We start from the raw sequence: 17,718 nt of genomic DNA on the forward strand, positions 1-17,718 counted from the left end.
TTTTCAGTCAACCTTGCTGTTTTTCCTATTCTGCCCAATTTAATCAGCAGTCTACTTTTGTAGCTGCCTTTGTTCTCTGCTGAATCAAGAAACGGACCACTGTTGGTTGAATATTTCAACCGAGTCAATGTTAATTATTCGCAAGAATATAAGAAGCTTAATTCTAAAGGAGAAGGAGAAAAGTAGAGCAAAATGACACTTAAAATGCTCAGGTGTTCTACAAGGAAATCTAAATGGTCAATGTCTTACCAGAACTACAGGGCATATGTAGGAGGGAAGCAAAATGTGGTCTTTTAGTTGGCCACCGTCACATTCAGGCTTGATATGTGAGACACATTTGTTGTGAAGCTGTAGAGGAAAAAAATAAGCTTTAAGTAACTCAAGGTAGAAGCTAACGATAAACTCAAGGGTCAACAATGGAGGGTTATATAGCAACACTGATTCTAACATAATTCAACTAAGTCAAAAATCAAAATTCTTGGCTCATTTATAGATATGCATAAAACAATAGTTAAAAATCACACAACACCAGGTTATAGTCCAACAGGTTTAATTGGAAGCACACTAGCTTTCGGAGCGTCGCTCCTTCATCAGGTGATTCACCTGATGAAGGAGCGACGCTCCGAAAGCTAGTGTGCTTCCAATTAAACCTGTTGGACTATAACCTGGTGTTGTGTGATTTTTAACTTTGTACACCCCAGTCCAACACCGGCATCTCCGAATCATAAAACAATAAGTAGCTTTCTTCAATATTTTATCAATAGTATTATATTCTTAAAGCCAAATTCAAGGAATAAAATTACATGAAGCACTTGGTGCATAAGGAGCTCATCCTGTCTCTGGACATCCCTGGGTCATCATTCTGAATATTTAATCTGGTAATGATTGTTGCTGCACTTCCCACAATCTTGCGCCTCCCCAATGAATGCTCCCATCTGGAACTTAATTCACTCATGTACCGGTTGTGGGTAATAAATCTGCCATGATCACATCCATTACCATTAGAAACATAGAAATTCTATGGCACAGAAACTGGCCAATTGGACCATCAAGTCTGCACAACCATTTAAAGAGCATTCCATTGAGACCCACCATATCCTCATAACCTTGAATGCTTTTTTTTTATACCATGGCCAACCCACCTAACTTGTACATTGCTGGACACTGTGGGGAAATTTTTAGCATAGTTAATCCAGCCAACCGGCACATGTTTGGACTGCGGGAGGAAACTGGAGACCCGGTGGAAATCCACGCAGACATGAGGAGAATGTGCAAACTTCACACAGACAGTTGCCCGAGGCTGGAATCAAACCTGGCTCCTTGGCGCTGAGGCAACAGTGCTAACCACTGAGCCACCATGCATCCCTCAATTATTGAGCACTCAATTTACATTATTCTATTCATCAGGATCATTGTAAAAAATATTGTGAACATTTGACATATAAGGATCCTGGTACTTCTATCAGATGTTCAAAATCTGAGATTTGATTACTACGATGGAATTGCATTGTCTCGTCACAACCTGCTGGCTTACCAGTGCCTTTCCATTCCCCACCTTCCTCTTTTACAGTATGCCAAACCTGTTGAATTAAACTAAAACTCAGATAATCTAATACTTTGTCTCAGTGCTTTACAACACTTTGTTTGATAACTCAGTCTTAATTAAAAAAAAAAGTCTCCTTCCATTTAAAGAATTAAACATAACAAAATTGAAGCTTTTGTAGTCCTTCTCCAGTAGGAGGATTATCACCAAAAAAATGCAGGTTAATTTGGGATTTTGCTCACAGAAATAGTTGGAAAGGATTACATTCTCCATTCACTGAAAGAAAATTGTTTGCATGAATTGTCCATGCAGTTATCAATTCACACTGCAGTCAATTAGCTAACATAGCATGATTACTTCTGGAAAGATCACAATTGAATGGACTTTAGCTGCATATACAAGATACAGGTAGTTCTTCTATAACATGATGGCTGCGTTTTTGTGCAACGCTGCATGATAGAAAAATCATGCTTTAGAAACAGCACTTAAAGTGTTCATGTAATCGCGTTACAGCCAACACACGCTTGAAAAGCTCAAGTTTTAGAAACAATGTCCCCAATTTGTTAATTGTGTTATAGCAAATTTGCATTAAGAAAACTCGCGTTATAGCAGAACAACCTGTAATGAGATTCATGGTTTTACACACATCTCTGAACACATCTACAAATATGCCTCAACCATCCAAAAATCTTTCCAAAGCACAGTCAGTGTCTGTTTTAACTCATGTCAATATTAGCTATGATAAAGTTTTGTCCTTACTACATATTATTGTAGAAAACATGCAGTTAGATCAATAAAATGCAAGATACAAACATTTTGTGCTTTTTTCCCAGACCTCAAGATTCATGACAACTGCAAGATTTATAATTCTTACTATCCTCTTATACTGGACAGTTATACTCTTCATCAATCACATTTGCACAATTTAGCTCACTTTTGAACTCTTGGATTACAGTGTGAAGGAATTGTCTGTGCGACTTGCAGCTAATTTGCATTTGAAAATTCTTATCATCACCTGACGCTATTAATGCATGTCCAACACTCTGATGAGATATATGAGGTTTTTATTGAAGAGAAACAATAATGTCTTGACTGGATATCTGCAGATCCATCAATTTCCCCAAACTAATTGCAGGGATGAGAGTGGCTAATGACTAAACAGTCTGAAAATTAGTGGCCGATGGCAAAAAGGTTGCATTTCTTTTCACAAGGAATCAATTCATTGTAGCCCTTTTAATTATCTATAATGAATGTAAATTCTTCCAAGGCCATTTCAAATCTTGTAGAATCATTGCAATTCCCTTTGTTTACGCTCTGGTACTGTCAAGTTTGCAGAGCAAATTATTTGCATCAAACCATCAAAGTGAGCTCAGCATTCCAACCTCCTCAAACGGTCCACATTATCTCCGTTTCTCAAGCCTCCTGGACTGTACATCTCGATGCTCCTCACTCTGTCTATCCGCGCACACAGAAAAACCCCCACTCAACAACTAAACCTATCTCTTCACATCAAGGGCTGTAAAATCTCATTAAAAATACATAAACATAGGCCTTCAAATTTCTGGGTGCCAAGTTCATAAAAACAAGTCTAAAGATGAGCCTATTTCCCTCTTCCTTAACATAAAAATGTACAAGGTAAGTTAAACTTAAATTTATACATTGTTTCTGACACCTGCAAGAGCAAGTAAATTTAAAGAACTTTTGCTTCACCAAAAGTTGAAAAACTCAATGGGATCACCTGGAACACAATTTTAATGCAGAAATGAGGCCATGTGTATTAGTTGCAAACCACTCATGAGAAGGTTGAGTTCCTCCAATTTCTATATGCATCTCATTTTCTGGTGCACAGGGAAGACTAATGATCTATGCAAAGCTTTGGAAAATTGGAGTTAGAATGTTCTACATGATTCCATGTAAGGTCCAAATATTCAGACTGATTCAATAACAAGATGTCTGTTGACTGAACAAAGGAATCACCTCAGAAGTGCACTTCAATCTGCTTTGAATGTTTACATTACGTTACCATGTAGCCTGAAACTCACCATTAAGATTACATACCAACAGTGTGGCGAAGGATCTATAGATGCCAACAATGTTTGTGGGAAGTACGTAATACTGAAATCATGTTGTTGTCTGAGAGTAATTTTAAAAATTATGCAGAATATATTTTATATATATATATAAATAGGACAGATTTCTTTGTACAGTGTTGCTTTCTCTAAGTTGAATTTTATCTAAGTATTGATAATTCTTTTACAATAATAGCATCTATGCTGCATCTGTCTTATTTACAATTTAAAGATTTAAAACAAACTGGAAGAATTGATTAAAATTAAATTCAGAGTCAGCTTGGATTAAAATTTTACCATATGCAGAGCAATGACACAACAAAGGATTTATTTAAATTAGTCACATATGTCTATTGTCACAAAACACATTTTATTCAGAAAACATTATTTATTACAAGCTGTCAATTTAACTTTTTAAAAAATAATATCTAGCAATGTTTCAGAAAGAGTGAACACCCTTGTGATATGACAAGGGTTTTTCTATAGGATCGCACTTCAAAGAGATACATTGAAGATCGCAAGTACAGAAAACAAACTCAGGATCCTACATAATTAATGCTCTGGTGATTGCAGTTTCCATGAACCACCCTTGGCACAAACAACTGAATCTATTTAACTTCAATCGAATTACAAGTCAGCTCTTAGATCTCCTTCTGCTAATATTTAACCCTCTCCCACTCAAATGAAGAAAACACCAAGTCAACATTTCTGAAGCATCCTTCTACAGCTAGAACACAGAACATTAGAGCGTAATACAGGCCCTTCGGCCCTCGATGTTGCGCCGTGCTGTGAAACCAGTCTGAAGCCCATCTAACCTACACTATTCGATTCTCATCCATACGCTTATCCAAATGACCATTTAAATGCCTGTAAGTTGACGAGTCTACAACCATTGCAGGCCGTGTGTTCCCATCCCCTACTATTCTCTGAGTAAAGAAACTACCTCTGACATGTGTCCAATATCTATCATCCCTCAATTTGAAGCTATGTCCCCTCATGCTAGCCATCGCCATCAGAGGAAAAAGGTTCTCACTGTCTAACCCTCTGATTATCTGTATGTCTCAATTAAGTTACCTCTCAACCTCCTTCTCTCTAACGAAAACAGCCTCAAGCCCCTCAACCTTTCCTCGTAAGATTTTCCCTCCATACCAGGCGACATCCTAGTAAATCTCGTCGGAACTCTTTCCAAAGCTTCCACATCCTTCCTATAATGCAGTAACCAGAACTGCACGCAATACCTTAAGTGTGGCCGCACCAGAGTTCTGTACAGCTGCAGCGTGAATAACCAGAGACTTTTATTTTCGTTTCATTGCCCAGCTTTATATAGTCCCTCTTCTTCTTCTTTGTAAATTCCATCATGCTAAGCAACAATCTCTTGAAAGGCTGCAAATTGGATAACATGCCCCATGACTTTTGAAAATGTTCACTTACACGTAGATACATAAGTGAGATTCAGTTCTTTGATATTGCTTCCTCACCAAGGAGAAACAACGCTTTAAAAATTAGAGGAACATTGAACCTGTGTATTATTAGTCAAAATATGATGAATTGGAGAAATGATAGATCTTATTTTCTAAGCATGCTGGAAGCCATTTTTGAGGACTGTGGATTTAAAAAAGTTGCATCCTGAGAAATGACAACAAGATAACAGATGTCTTCTCTTTTTGAAGGTTCATTATGAGCAGACATTGTGTGGCCTCCACTCAGTTATTACGGACCAAGAGTCCATAGCATAAATCCACCTCAAATTTGGCAGAACGCTGTGGCAGGTATTTGACTCTCCTCTAGCAGTATTATATTCATCTGAGATGGAGTTAAATTAGCATTGGGTGCCGAGTAACAGTGTATTGTTTTGAGTACTGACGTCTCTCAGTGTGATGAGGAGGGCTAATGTGGATATTTGTGAGACAAAGGGCACAATGTTAATGGAGTTGATCATAAACAGGCTTTGGAAGCTAAGAATTTAATGAAAGTGAGACTCTCTGACGAGATGTTAGCTGAACCAAACTAAGCTAGCGTCAACATTTAGAACTTAAAACATGAGAAATGTTTAGCAGATGGGCAACTGAGAATTTGCAAGAGTGTGGAAACTTTGTGCAGAGAAGCAAGGGAATTTTTTAAAACTTTAATTTATTGGTTTCAAATATTTATTAAATATATAAAACAAGATTAGATGGATGTGGCAGCACAGGAAGTGTTCCACATCTGCAGCATGTGGGAGGCTTGTGGACAGCAGCGTCATTCCAGCACCCACGTCTGCCACAGTGTCTGAAACTCAAGGAATTTCAGCTTGAGAGATTGAGGCATTTCAAAGCATCATGGAAAGTGTGAGTTACCAGGACATTTAACCCAGGAGTCAGCCACCCCTCATGTAAAGTTAGATAAGGACTGGACCGTATGACTGACTCAGACAGGTAAGGGGAATTAGATAAATGGTGCAGGAGCCTGAGCCCTTGTCAACACATACGAGTGTGCAATGTCAGAAACTGCAACACCAGTTACCTTCCTTCGGTTACTACAGCCATAGCACCCATTTTACCAAAGTGCAACAATAAAAGTCACCACAAAATAAAAGTCACCACAAAATAAACATCCTGAAGTTTCTTGTCAGAATAGAATTTGGATATTTCTGAAAGACAGACACATTGTCAAAGCTTCTCATCTTGTATTCATCAGGATAAAATACAACAATACCAATTTCAAATGATCACAGGTTATATTACAAGAGGAAGGAGAGCTGATGGTTGCCAAATAACCTCTCATTAGCCATGACATTGTTATCAAGAAAGGAATGGTGAACTATAGGCTCTTCAAGCTCCTGAATAATTCAAAAACGGTGCAAAGTTTGACCAAATTCTTTTTAGTTACAGAGAATAGGTCCTTACATGGGAGTGCATGTGACTTCTAGCATGCATTAATGAGCCACATACAAATTCAACTGATATTTTAAATGGTATCTGGAGTAGTTATTAGCATACTCCGTGTTATTCAGCAAGTGCTGTCATTCATTGAACAATATTTAATACTAGACATTTTGCAAGGTTGGGCTGGTTAGGTATAATCTGTATTCTGCCTAATAAGAACAATTGAAAGCAGCTGCAATCAGCTAGTCGCAGTGATGCATAGCCTACGTACCTGGCATCACACCAGCACAAATTCATGCAACGTTGTTCAATTGTGTGTTAGATATAATGTCTTGTTATCAAAAGGTGTCACTCCTGTAGATAATGCATCGCAGTTACAGCATGAAATAGTTTTCAATGGACACAGCCCACAGATTAGATTAAATCTATGCAGTTATGTCTCATCGTGAAAGGAGGTAGACAATCAAACAATTGATGGGAGGTGACAGCTCCAGAAATATCCTGAGCTTTAATGATGGGGGAGCCCACTTTAATCAGTGAAAAAAGGCAAGACCGAAGTGTGTGTAATCATTGTTAATGAGAAATGCTGAGTGAAAGTTCCCTCTCAGCATCTTCCCAAAGTTCTCAGGATCAGAAATGATACTCTTCAGATATTTGATTCCCTTCACAAGAAATGAGTGAAGGCACAGGATGCAGAAATATCCCAGGTGTAGTACTGTAGTCTACTGAAGAAATTAATTGCCATTTTTGGTGTCTTCTCTGTGGCAACACGTCGACCAAATAGAGTGCACTTGCCAACTAATCAACACTCTCTTCTCAAACAGTAATAAATGTTGTTCCCCTTTATATTAGTATTCTTGTGATATCCTGATAGAGTGTGTCCTTTTCAATACAGTCGGCTTTGATATAACTTGATAGGTTCGCACAAGAATGGAACGGTGTTATAAGGAAATCGTACAATGGTCACATCATTTTAACTAATGGGCTGGAATCGCGTGATACCCAATACAGGTAAGAAAATTGCACGTTCTACAAGTAATGGTCTAAATTCTTCAATAGCATTAAAGCCAATTTGTGTTGAAGAAACACGCATTATAACTGAACCGACTGTATCATCTTTGCTGAATTACCCACTGTAAACATTGTACGAATCATCATTAACCAAAAACTGAACTGGTCTAGCCATACAAATACTGTGCCTACAAGAACAGGTTCAAAGGTGGGGAATTCTGCGGTAAGTTATGCTTTTCAGGCTAAGGCCAATATCCACTGCTTATCTTTAATTGCTGTCACCACCACCAAGTGTTGTCAGTACACTCACAATGCTGTTCCCAAAACCAGCCCGTCATTGTCCAAGGCTCAAAGCAGCACTATGATCGAAGAGAGTTCAGTGGCCTGAATGAGTGCGACTTCATCAACATTCAAAGTGCTTAACACCATCCAGGACAAAGCAGGCTGTGTGACCTATGCCCAATCGACCACCTTAACCGTTTACTTCATCCACAACTGATCCACACTGACATCAGACTCTATCATACACAGAATACAATACAGTAACTGCTCAAACCTCCTACATCTGCACTTTTCAAATTTGCTACTTGAACCAACACAACACAGATAACATGGTAACAGTGGTGGACATCATTGCTTAATACCATAAAGGTAACATGGTGAGAACTCCAGAGCAGTGAGTTCCAGTGGATGCAGCAATAGACATTTACAGATTTTAAAATGCTACGTCTTTAAGAACTATTTATATAGAAAGTTGGTAGCTGCAGAACTTGAACAATCAAACAGCATGCGACCAAAGCTGTGGAAAAATCAGCAAGGGAGAAGAAACATTTAATAGTAGAGCCTTTAGGTTAGACCTGGAAAGCAAAGTGCAGTGGTAATTGTGAGTGAGAAGCCAATCACACATCGTGTGGTTACAGGTTCAATTGGGAAACAAGGACCTTTAGAAGCAATCCCAATTAGAGGTTCAGCAAGGAAGCAAACAGTCCATGAGCAAAGTTCAAAATTCATTATGGCAAGGGGATATCTTTAAATTGAAAGTACAGAACAGGCTGAGGTTAGAAGCTTTAAAAGGCTACTTAAATAAAGAGTGTGCATAATGTTGCCACCATACAGAGTGAGCAGACACTGAGTCAAGTCGATATGGCTGACGTTACAATTGCCAAAACATAAAAGGTGGCACAGATAATTCTCAAGAAGTTAGTCAAGCTTTAATAATAATTTTAATCTGAGAAAAAATAAGTTTCTTGCAAGAGCAAGATTTATCAGAAGAATTCAGCATCTGGGGAATCGTGATAATTTAATGAATGATTTCAACAGGTCACTGGAGAACTGAGACTGAGAAGAGAATTCCTAAGAGATGGAATTGTCTGAAATCAGTGATGCCGCCTTGCCAGATTTATTTCAGTCCAAAGATGATGTCTTTGATGAATACTATTTCAATTGTCCTGGAAACAGAAAGCAGGATGAATGCACAAGTGTGACAGATTCCATTCAAAAGAAACACGTGACAAGAAAGTAGTCCAGTCAGTATCAGTGATATAGGTCACTTCCAAAACATGTGTAAAAACAGGGCACACGTGCAGAGCAGCATTAAGTCAAATGGCTACTCTCACAAAGGTGATAAAGTAGTAGAGCTACTAGCATTAGAAAGGTATCAAATGCATCTCTAAGGGAAATGGATGATCCAACTGCCTCGAGCTTGGCAGAACCCTTTTCTATCAATGGACATTTCACTAATTTTAAACTGACACTTACAGGGGCAAGTGTATCTTATCAGATCATTTATCACCTGTGAAGGAACAAAAGTTGCAGCTTGCAGAGATGAAAGTGCATGTTTCAGGTGGAATGACTCAAGATAACAGGTATGCTGCAAGGCAACACCGCAACACAAAGAGCACAAGATAGGAGGAAATGTAAAAATTATTCATATTCTTGAGCTTGCCCACACATATCTTGACTTCAATATTCGTAAAGTAGCAGAAGGAGTAAAACTCATAACAGACAGTGAACAGATCAAAACAAACCAAATCCGTCCAAAGACAAGCCAGTCAGAAAATATCTAGCCTGGGAATAAACAATTGTTGAACAATCAAGGAACAACTCAGTAGAAGATTTTATTGGGGTTCCTAAATTCATGGTAGATCCCAAAAAGCAGAACCCATTGAGATTGTTATGTTAGCATTAAAGATATGCCTCAGATGGTCAACAAGATGGAAATCTATGCCTACAGAGTGTTGGCAGAAATGTTTTCCATTTCTATCATCAAGAAAGAAAACTCAGATATGAGAAACAAGCAACTTTTGAGAAGGTGCAGTTGAAAAGAATGAGCACTCCAATCCACTTGACGTCATCAATGTTTAAATAAAAAAAACTTTCCAGGTATCAACATGGCTTGGTGAAAAATTGTCATAACAGATGTGAGTTTCATGTCAGATGATGCACAGACAGAAATTCAAGATTTACATTTCAATTCTTCATCTTCCAAGGTAAAATAATCGGTGCCAGTTATAGAACTAAGTCAGTGGCAATCCTCAAGTAACATGACTGAGGGTGTGAACATGAAGGATTTACCACTGAGGGGGAATGAAGATGTTCGACCTAATCTACAAGGTGATGTAAAGTATTTACGTGCTTCAACATTAATGTACCCACATGTTGCGAATCAACATGTTTACTTGGATTCAATTTGTGTTGCATAGGGCTGCAATATTGAGATGGGATGACCAACAGTCACAGATACAGGACATAGTCAAGAAGAAATTACCTGGTCGAAAAACCCATAATAATGCAAAAAATAAAAAAAATTAAAATTTCTTTTAAAAGTAGCAGTCCTCCATGAAGGGAATTCATCAGATTTAAAGGACTCTAAGACGATGCTTTGGTGAATTCCTCTATGAAACAAATTCAGGATATTAATAAGTGCTTCAGGTAAAGTCGTAAACCACCTACCTGGTTTAGTGGGAATTATACCCTCGCAGAAGAGTGTCCAAGAGACAGTAGTGCATGATGGGTGGGGGTGGCGGAGTGGATTCAGTTGCATCGAAAATTGTGGAATAAGGTAAGTGGGGAGGCCTCAGGAGAGGGTATTAAACTTTTCGTAACAAGTAATAGGATAAAGACTAAAGAATCGGATAAAGGATTCCCTAGTGTGGAAACAGGCCCTTCGGCCCAACAAGTCTACACTGATCCTCCAAAGATTAACCCACCCAGACCCATTTCCCTCTGGCAAATGCACCTAATACTATGGGCAATTTAGCATGGCCAATTCACCTGGCCTGCACATCTTTGGACTCTCTCGTCTCTCAACTTAAAAGCTAAGCCCTCTGGATTTGGACTTGCCACTTCAGGGAAAAGACCTTGTTTATTCACCCTATCCATGACCCTCATGATTTTATAAACCTCAGTAACGTCAGCCTGACGCTCCAGGGAAATAGCCCCAGCCTATTCAGCCTTTCCCTGTAGCTTAAATCCTACAATCCTGGCAACGTCCTTGTAAGTCTTTTCTGAACCCTTTCAAGTTTAATAACATCTTTCCTATAGGAGGCAGAACAGGATTGAATGCAGCATTCTAAAAGTGGCCTCTCCAATGTCCTATACAATTGCAACATAATATCCCAACTCCTATACTCAATGCACCGACGAGTGAAGGCAAGCACACCAAACGTCTTCTTCACCACTTTGTCTACCTGCAACTCCACTTTCAAGGAACTATGAACCCAAGATCTCTTTGTTTGATACCACTCTCCAGGGCCCTATCATTAACAGTACAAGTCAAGCCCGGCTTTGCTTTACCAAAATGCAAAACCTCACATTTATCTAAACAAAACTCCATTGCCACTCCTCGGCCTATTGGCCCATCTGATTGAGGTACTGTTGTACTCTGAGGTAACCTTCTTCACTGCACACTACACTGCCAATTTTGGTGTCATAGTCATACAGCACAGAAACAGACCCTTCAGTCCACTAGTCCATGCTGAGAATAATCCCAAATTAAACTAGTCCCACCTCCCTGCACTTGGCCCACATCCCTCCAAACCTTTCCTATTCGTGTACTTATCCCAATGTTATTTAAACACTGTAATTGTGCCCACAGCCACCACTTCCTCAGGAAGTGCATTCCACACACAAGTTACCCTCTGAATAAAACATTTATCCCTCATGTCTTTTTAAGTCTCTCTCCTCTCATCTTAAAACTGTATCCCCTAGTCTTGAAATCCTCCATCCTAGGGAAAAGACACCCTCCATTAACCCCATCTATACATCTCATGATTTTGCAAACTTCTAGAAGGTCATCTCTCAAACTCCAATGCTCCAGTGAAAAATGTCCCAGCCTATCCAGCCTTTCTTTATAATTTAAACCTTCTCAGCAACTCCTGGTGAATCTATTCTGTACTCTCTCCAGCTTAACAATATCCTTCCTATAATTGAGTGACCAAAACTGGACACAATACTCCAGAATAGGCTCACCAATGTCCTTTACAACCTCGATACGACTTTGCAACACCTATACTCAACATCTTGTGCAATTGAAGGTCTCCCTGCTATAGGAAGGATGTTGTGAAACTTGAAAGGGTTCAGAAAAGATTTGCAAGGATGTTGTCAGAGTTGGAAGGTTTGAGATATAGGGAGTGGGTGAATACGCTGGGGCTATTTTCCCTGGAGTGTTGGAGGTTGAGGGATGACCTTGTAGAGTTTTATAAATTCATGAGCGACATGGATAGGATAAATAGACAGGGTCTTTTCCCTGGAATAGGGGAGTCAATAAACTAAAGGGCATGGCTTTAAGGTGAGGAGGGGTAAGGGATCTAAGGGGCAAATTTTCACACAAAGAGTGGTGCGTATATGGAATACGCTGCTAGAGGCCGGTACAATTGTGACATTTAAAAAACATCAGGATGGATATATGAATAGGAAGGATTTAGAGGGATATGGGCCAAATCCTGGCAAATAGGACAGTGAAGAAGGTTACCTCAGATTACAACAGGATCTTGATTAGATGGGCTGAGAAGTGGCAAATGGAGTTTAATTCAGATAACTGTGAGGTGCTGCATTTTGGGAAAGCAAATCTTATCAGGACTTATACACTTAATGGTAAGGTCCTAGGGAGTGTTGCTGAACAAAGAGACCTTGGAGTGCAGGTTCATAGCTCCTTGAAAGTGGAGTCGCAGGTAGATAGGATAGTGAAGGCGGCATTTGGTATGCTTTCCTTTATTGGTCAGAGTATTGAGTACAGGAGTTGGGAGGGCATGTTGCAGCTGTACAGGACATTGGTTAGTCCACTGTTGGAATAACTGTGTGCAATTCTCGTCTCCTTTCTATCGGAAAGATGTTGTGAAACTTGAAAGGGTTCAGAAAAGGATGTTGCCAGGGTTGGAGGATCTGAGATACAGGGAGAGGCTGGGGCTATTTTCCCTGCAGTGTTGGAGGCTGAGAGGTGACCTTATGGAGGTTTACAAAATTATGAGGGGCATGGATAGGGTAAATAGACAAAGTCTTTTCCCTGGGGTTGGGGGTTCCAGAACTAGAGGGCATAGGTTTACGGTGAGAGGGGAAAGAGACCTAAGGGGTAACTTTTTCACACAGAGGGTGGTACGTATATGGAATGAGGAAGTGTTGGGAGACTGGTACAATTGCAACATATAAAAGGCATTTGGATGGGTATATGAATAGGAAGGGTTTGGAGGGATATGGGTCAGGTGTTGGCAGGTGGGATTACATTGGGTTGGGATATCTGGTCGGCAGGGATGGGTTTGACCGAAGGGTCTGTTTCCATGCCATATATCTCTATGACTCTATGAAATCAAGTGTGCTAAGCATCTTATTACCACCCTGTTCATATGTGATGCAAACATCAAAGAATTATGTACCTGAACTTCTTGGTTCCTCTGCTCCACAACACCTAAGGCTCTACAATTAACTGTGTAAGTCTTACCCCTTTTTGTTGTACCAAATGCAATACCTTGCATTTATCCAGATGGAACTCCATCTGCCATTTTTATCTCATTGACCCATGTGATTAAGATCTCTTTGTAATCTTAGGAAACATTTTATCAACTATCCATTATGTGACCAGTTGTTTGAGTCCACAAACTTACTAACCATTCCTCCTGTATTCACATCCAAGTCATTTATATAAATGACAAATGCAGTGGACTCAGCACTGATCCTTGCATCACATCAATTGGTCACAGGCCTCCAGTCTGAAAAGCAATCCTCTACCATCACCCTTTGTCTCCTACCTTCAACCCAATTTTGTATTCAACTGGCTAGCTCTCCCTGTATTTCATGTGATCTAACCTTGCTAACCAGTCTACCATGCATAACCTTATTGAACGCCTTGCTGAATTCCATATAGACAATGTCTACTGCTCTACCTTCATCAATCTTCTTGGTTATTTCTTCAAAAAACTCAATCAAGTTAGTGAGAAACGATTTCCCATGGGCAAAGCCACGTTGACTATTCCTAATCAGTCCTTATTTTTCCAAATGGGCATATAAATCCTGTCCCTCAGAAACCTCCAACAAATTAACCACCACTCTGGCTCATTAGTCTATAGTTCCCTGGGTTTTGCTTACCATCTTTCTTGAATAATGGCATTGCATTAGTCAACTTTCAGTCTTCTGGCACTTGCCCTTATCAGTGACTATCGATGATACAAATATTTCAACAAGGTGCCCAGCAATCACATTTTTCAAGTTATCACAATTTATTTTGTCAAGTTCTTCCGCATCCTTCTCAACAATAAATACTGACACAAAGTACTTGTTTAGTATTTCACCCATCTCCAATAGTTCTAGACATAGACAGCCATGTTGATCTTTAAGGGGTCCTATTCTCTCTCTGATTACTATTTTGCCCTTAATGTATTTTAGGATCTCTTTGAATTCTCTTTAACCCTATTTTCCAAAGCTACCTTGTGGCCCTATTTTACCTTCCTGATTTCACTCTTAAGTATGCTCCTCCTGACCTTATACTCCAAGAAATTCATTTGATCCCAGTTATCCAAACCTGACATATGCCTCCTTCTATTTCTTGACCAGATTCCTCTAGTCATCCAGCATACACACTAGCCTTGCCCCTCGCACTAACTGGAATATCTGTCTCTGAACTCTTAGTATCTCATTTTTGAAGGTCTCCCACTTTCCAACCTTCACTTTATCGGTGAATAGCCTCTCCCAATCAACTTTTGAAAGTTCCTGTTTAATACCATCTAGACTGGCCTTATTCAAATTAAAACTTTCATTTTTCGATCTGGTCTATCCTTTTCCACAATGTTTGGTTGTGAAAGACGAGGAATGCATTGAACTCTACCCAGTATGATGATGATATAAGGACCTGATTGGGACAGCAGCCCTGGATCTCCAAAGAGAAAGACCAATGATCTAGATCTCATTTTTTTTGTCACAATGTTTATCACACCATCCAACTTATACCTAATTGTTATCATTCAATAAACTACATGCTGCTTAGGATTAGAGCCTCTTCTTGCCAGACTACCAAGTTGTCTTGCTCTGTCGCACTGGACAAAGCAGAGCTCAACTACAAGTAGAATACCTGCAGAAAATCTCCTTTATGGTCACTAAGTGTCCAGCTAACTCATATAACCTGATAAATAATGCTGAGGATCCATCTTATAACATAGAGCCAGCACAGGACATCACTTCATCTTGCAACACCATGCAGAGGAGTTTTATTTTACTTTTAGAGGGAACTGCAGTGGAAGCACCAGAATGGATGCATGTGGGGAAATGCAAACTGAAGGCAGGTGTGGCAGCATTTATACAAACTTAATTTCAGCAACATCAGGAAGAGTTGTACACTCAAGTGCCACAATTTTACCATCCATGAACAGCATGCAATCAAAACTAAATGAAGTGTTTTTAATATGATGCGAATCAATAGTTAAGGTCTATTTCTTTCATTTTGCTCACGTCTTTTAACATATAGTTTTAACTGAACAAATGGAATCACTGTTATCGCTGTTCTCCCACCATTTAAAAGGAATTGATATTAATTGTCTGGATTTTATATAAAATGCTATTAGTTTGAAAAAATCTTAATACAGCAAACAATGACACTCACAATTTTTCTTCTTTAATGGAACCCTTGTTCCAAACTGTGCATTTCTAGCTAAGATTTCACCAGCAGTTGGCAATGACTCTTTGCCTGCACTGAGAAACCAGCCTGCCCTCTAGTGCTCATGAAGTTTTGCTCAGTTTTCACAATAATCTTTGCGCATACATTGAAAAAAATGCATGTTATTTCCTCAATACTTACAGTTATTTGGCACCAAACACAGTGGAGACCGGTGAGACCCTGGTAACATTTAATGCTCTTGCGGCATCGATCACATTTGGTTGGAGAGTTTCCTTCCACCCAAACATGCTGCATGACCTTCATAGGAGATAGAGAAATTGACTAAGATTATTAAGGCTGAATAAGACAAATTAGAGAATTAGCTCATCTGTATGAATCAAATGGGGCATCTAGAACATACCAAGAGATTCAAAATCACAGAGGTAAATTACACTGTGTGATATTATGAAAGCAAAGGCAGCATTACTTGCATCACCACAAAATAATTTTTGGTCCAACTACCTTTTCAAAGGTCGTTCACCACCACTTTCTGTGGCATTCAATTTAATTTTAAAACCGTAAGTTGCTCTAAGCTCCAAGACAGTTTGTCACCTATCACTACACATGGGTGGTGTAACAGCCCTCAGGGGCAGGCATCACAATCTCAAACTTAGCATTCACCCTCTTGAGCAAGCCTTTGAAAATGATAGCAGTTTCATTTCTGATGGGACTGATCTCATCTGGTGGCATTCATTTATTTCTTTGTGACATTCTTTTGGAACTTTCATGCCTGAATCTCTTGGTCAGTGATGAAGTGAGAGTGTGCACTGCCGACCCCATCAGAGACAACAGGCTTCCATTTTTATGTTGGAGCTTTAGGACCTTCCAATCCAGCTTCAGCTTGTACCCAGCAATGAGGCAGGATAAGGGGCCCAGTGCTGGGCACAATTCCAAAGACACCATGACCTCTTTCATGTCAAGAGCTGAAGACATAATCCTCGAATTCTGCCTTTAGTGCAGTGAACTTGCCATTTCAAAACAAACCCATATCTGTTGCAAACGCTGTGCTCATCCAACCCATCAACCCAACACTGCTTGCTCCTTTTCCAGCATGGCTCATTTTATTCTTCATGCCTGACAATATTCACCCTACTCCTGAAATTGTTCACCACTTCCAGACCCTGCTCAGCACCATCCCACAATCTGGTGGGGAAGGTGAAGAGAAGGAGAGTAGACTGAGCAGTGTTGGAAATGCCTGTAGGCATGGTGGTGATGATGGTGATGATGGTGATGATGATGATGGTGATGATGGTGATGATGGTGATGATGGTGATGATGATGACGGCGATGATGATCTGTGCCACGGGCATCACGCAAGGAGGGGCGGTGTTGAGAGGGAACAGCAGAGCTGTGGAGCGCATTAAGGGCTGAGAGTTTAAGAGGTGTGAGCAATGCCAGGAGGTGGGGAGCATGGATTCAGAAGGGTTTTACTAGTGTCTGAGTTCAGGATAACAGAGCAGCATTTGGCAGTGGATCAGTGTCAGGTGGAGGGTAAGCAATGTTTGGGGTGGGAGGGGGTTGTTGGTCAACAATGTCAGGAAGGAGAGAGGACAAACATTGTTATTGTGAACAGTGTGCAGGGATACTAAATGTCCTTTGATGACATTTCTTCTAATCTAAAGGATTGCATTTCTAACAACTGGGCTTTATCCCTGTGAGAGACAGTTATCAATAAATCAGCATGAAAGACTGGGTGGACAGCCCAAACTCACTGAATGGCAGGTCACCAGTGACTTGGCAGCAAGGGCTTCCAAAGAATTATTTTGATCTCCTGTACCAAAACAGTGCTGTGAATCTGTGATTCAGGGTTCCAAACTAAATCAGCTCCCACGAGCTTCCATTTCCTCAGGTGAAAACGGGATCAGGAACCAAGGTCAGTTTTATTTTGCTGACCGTTTGGGTAAATCTTTGGAGAATTAGCAAAGTGGGAGTATACTTGTAATTGGATGTGCTCTCTTGTGCCTTGAAAGCCACATTAGATCAATAAATGTTATAGGGTTCATGGTTGAAGCCTGTTCAAAAAATATTTCGCTTGCACACATTAAAATGTGCTTAAATTACAATCACTTTAATTGCACAGCTAATTTTGCA

The 17,718-nt window shown here is 39.8% G+C and overlaps 1 protein-coding gene across 8 annotated transcripts in view; it reads right to left on the reverse strand.

The window, feature by feature from the left end:
• dgkg (diacylglycerol kinase, gamma) overlaps positions 1 to 17,718 on the reverse strand; it is a 546,249-nt gene that overhangs the window by 239,219 nt on the left and 289,312 nt on the right. For all 8 annotated transcript variants that reach the window (XM_087988715.1, XM_043693004.2, XM_087988714.1 and 5 more), the window contains 2 exons: positions 15,769 to 15,885; positions 250 to 348 (listed from right to left, as the gene is read on the reverse strand). In XM_087988715.1, coding sequence (XP_087844841.1) covers positions 250 to 348; positions 15,769 to 15,885 — 216 coding nt within the window. The remainder of the gene's footprint in view (positions 1 to 249; positions 349 to 15,768; positions 15,886 to 17,718) is intronic.

Source organism: Chiloscyllium plagiosum, unplaced genomic scaffold (genome assembly GCF_037043375.1).
Source record: "Chiloscyllium plagiosum isolate Xiang-an unplaced genomic scaffold, Cpla_swu_hap1 HiC_scaffold_7, whole genome shotgun sequence".
Taxonomy (NCBI): Eukaryota; Metazoa; Chordata; class Chondrichthyes; order Orectolobiformes; family Hemiscylliidae; genus Chiloscyllium; species Chiloscyllium plagiosum.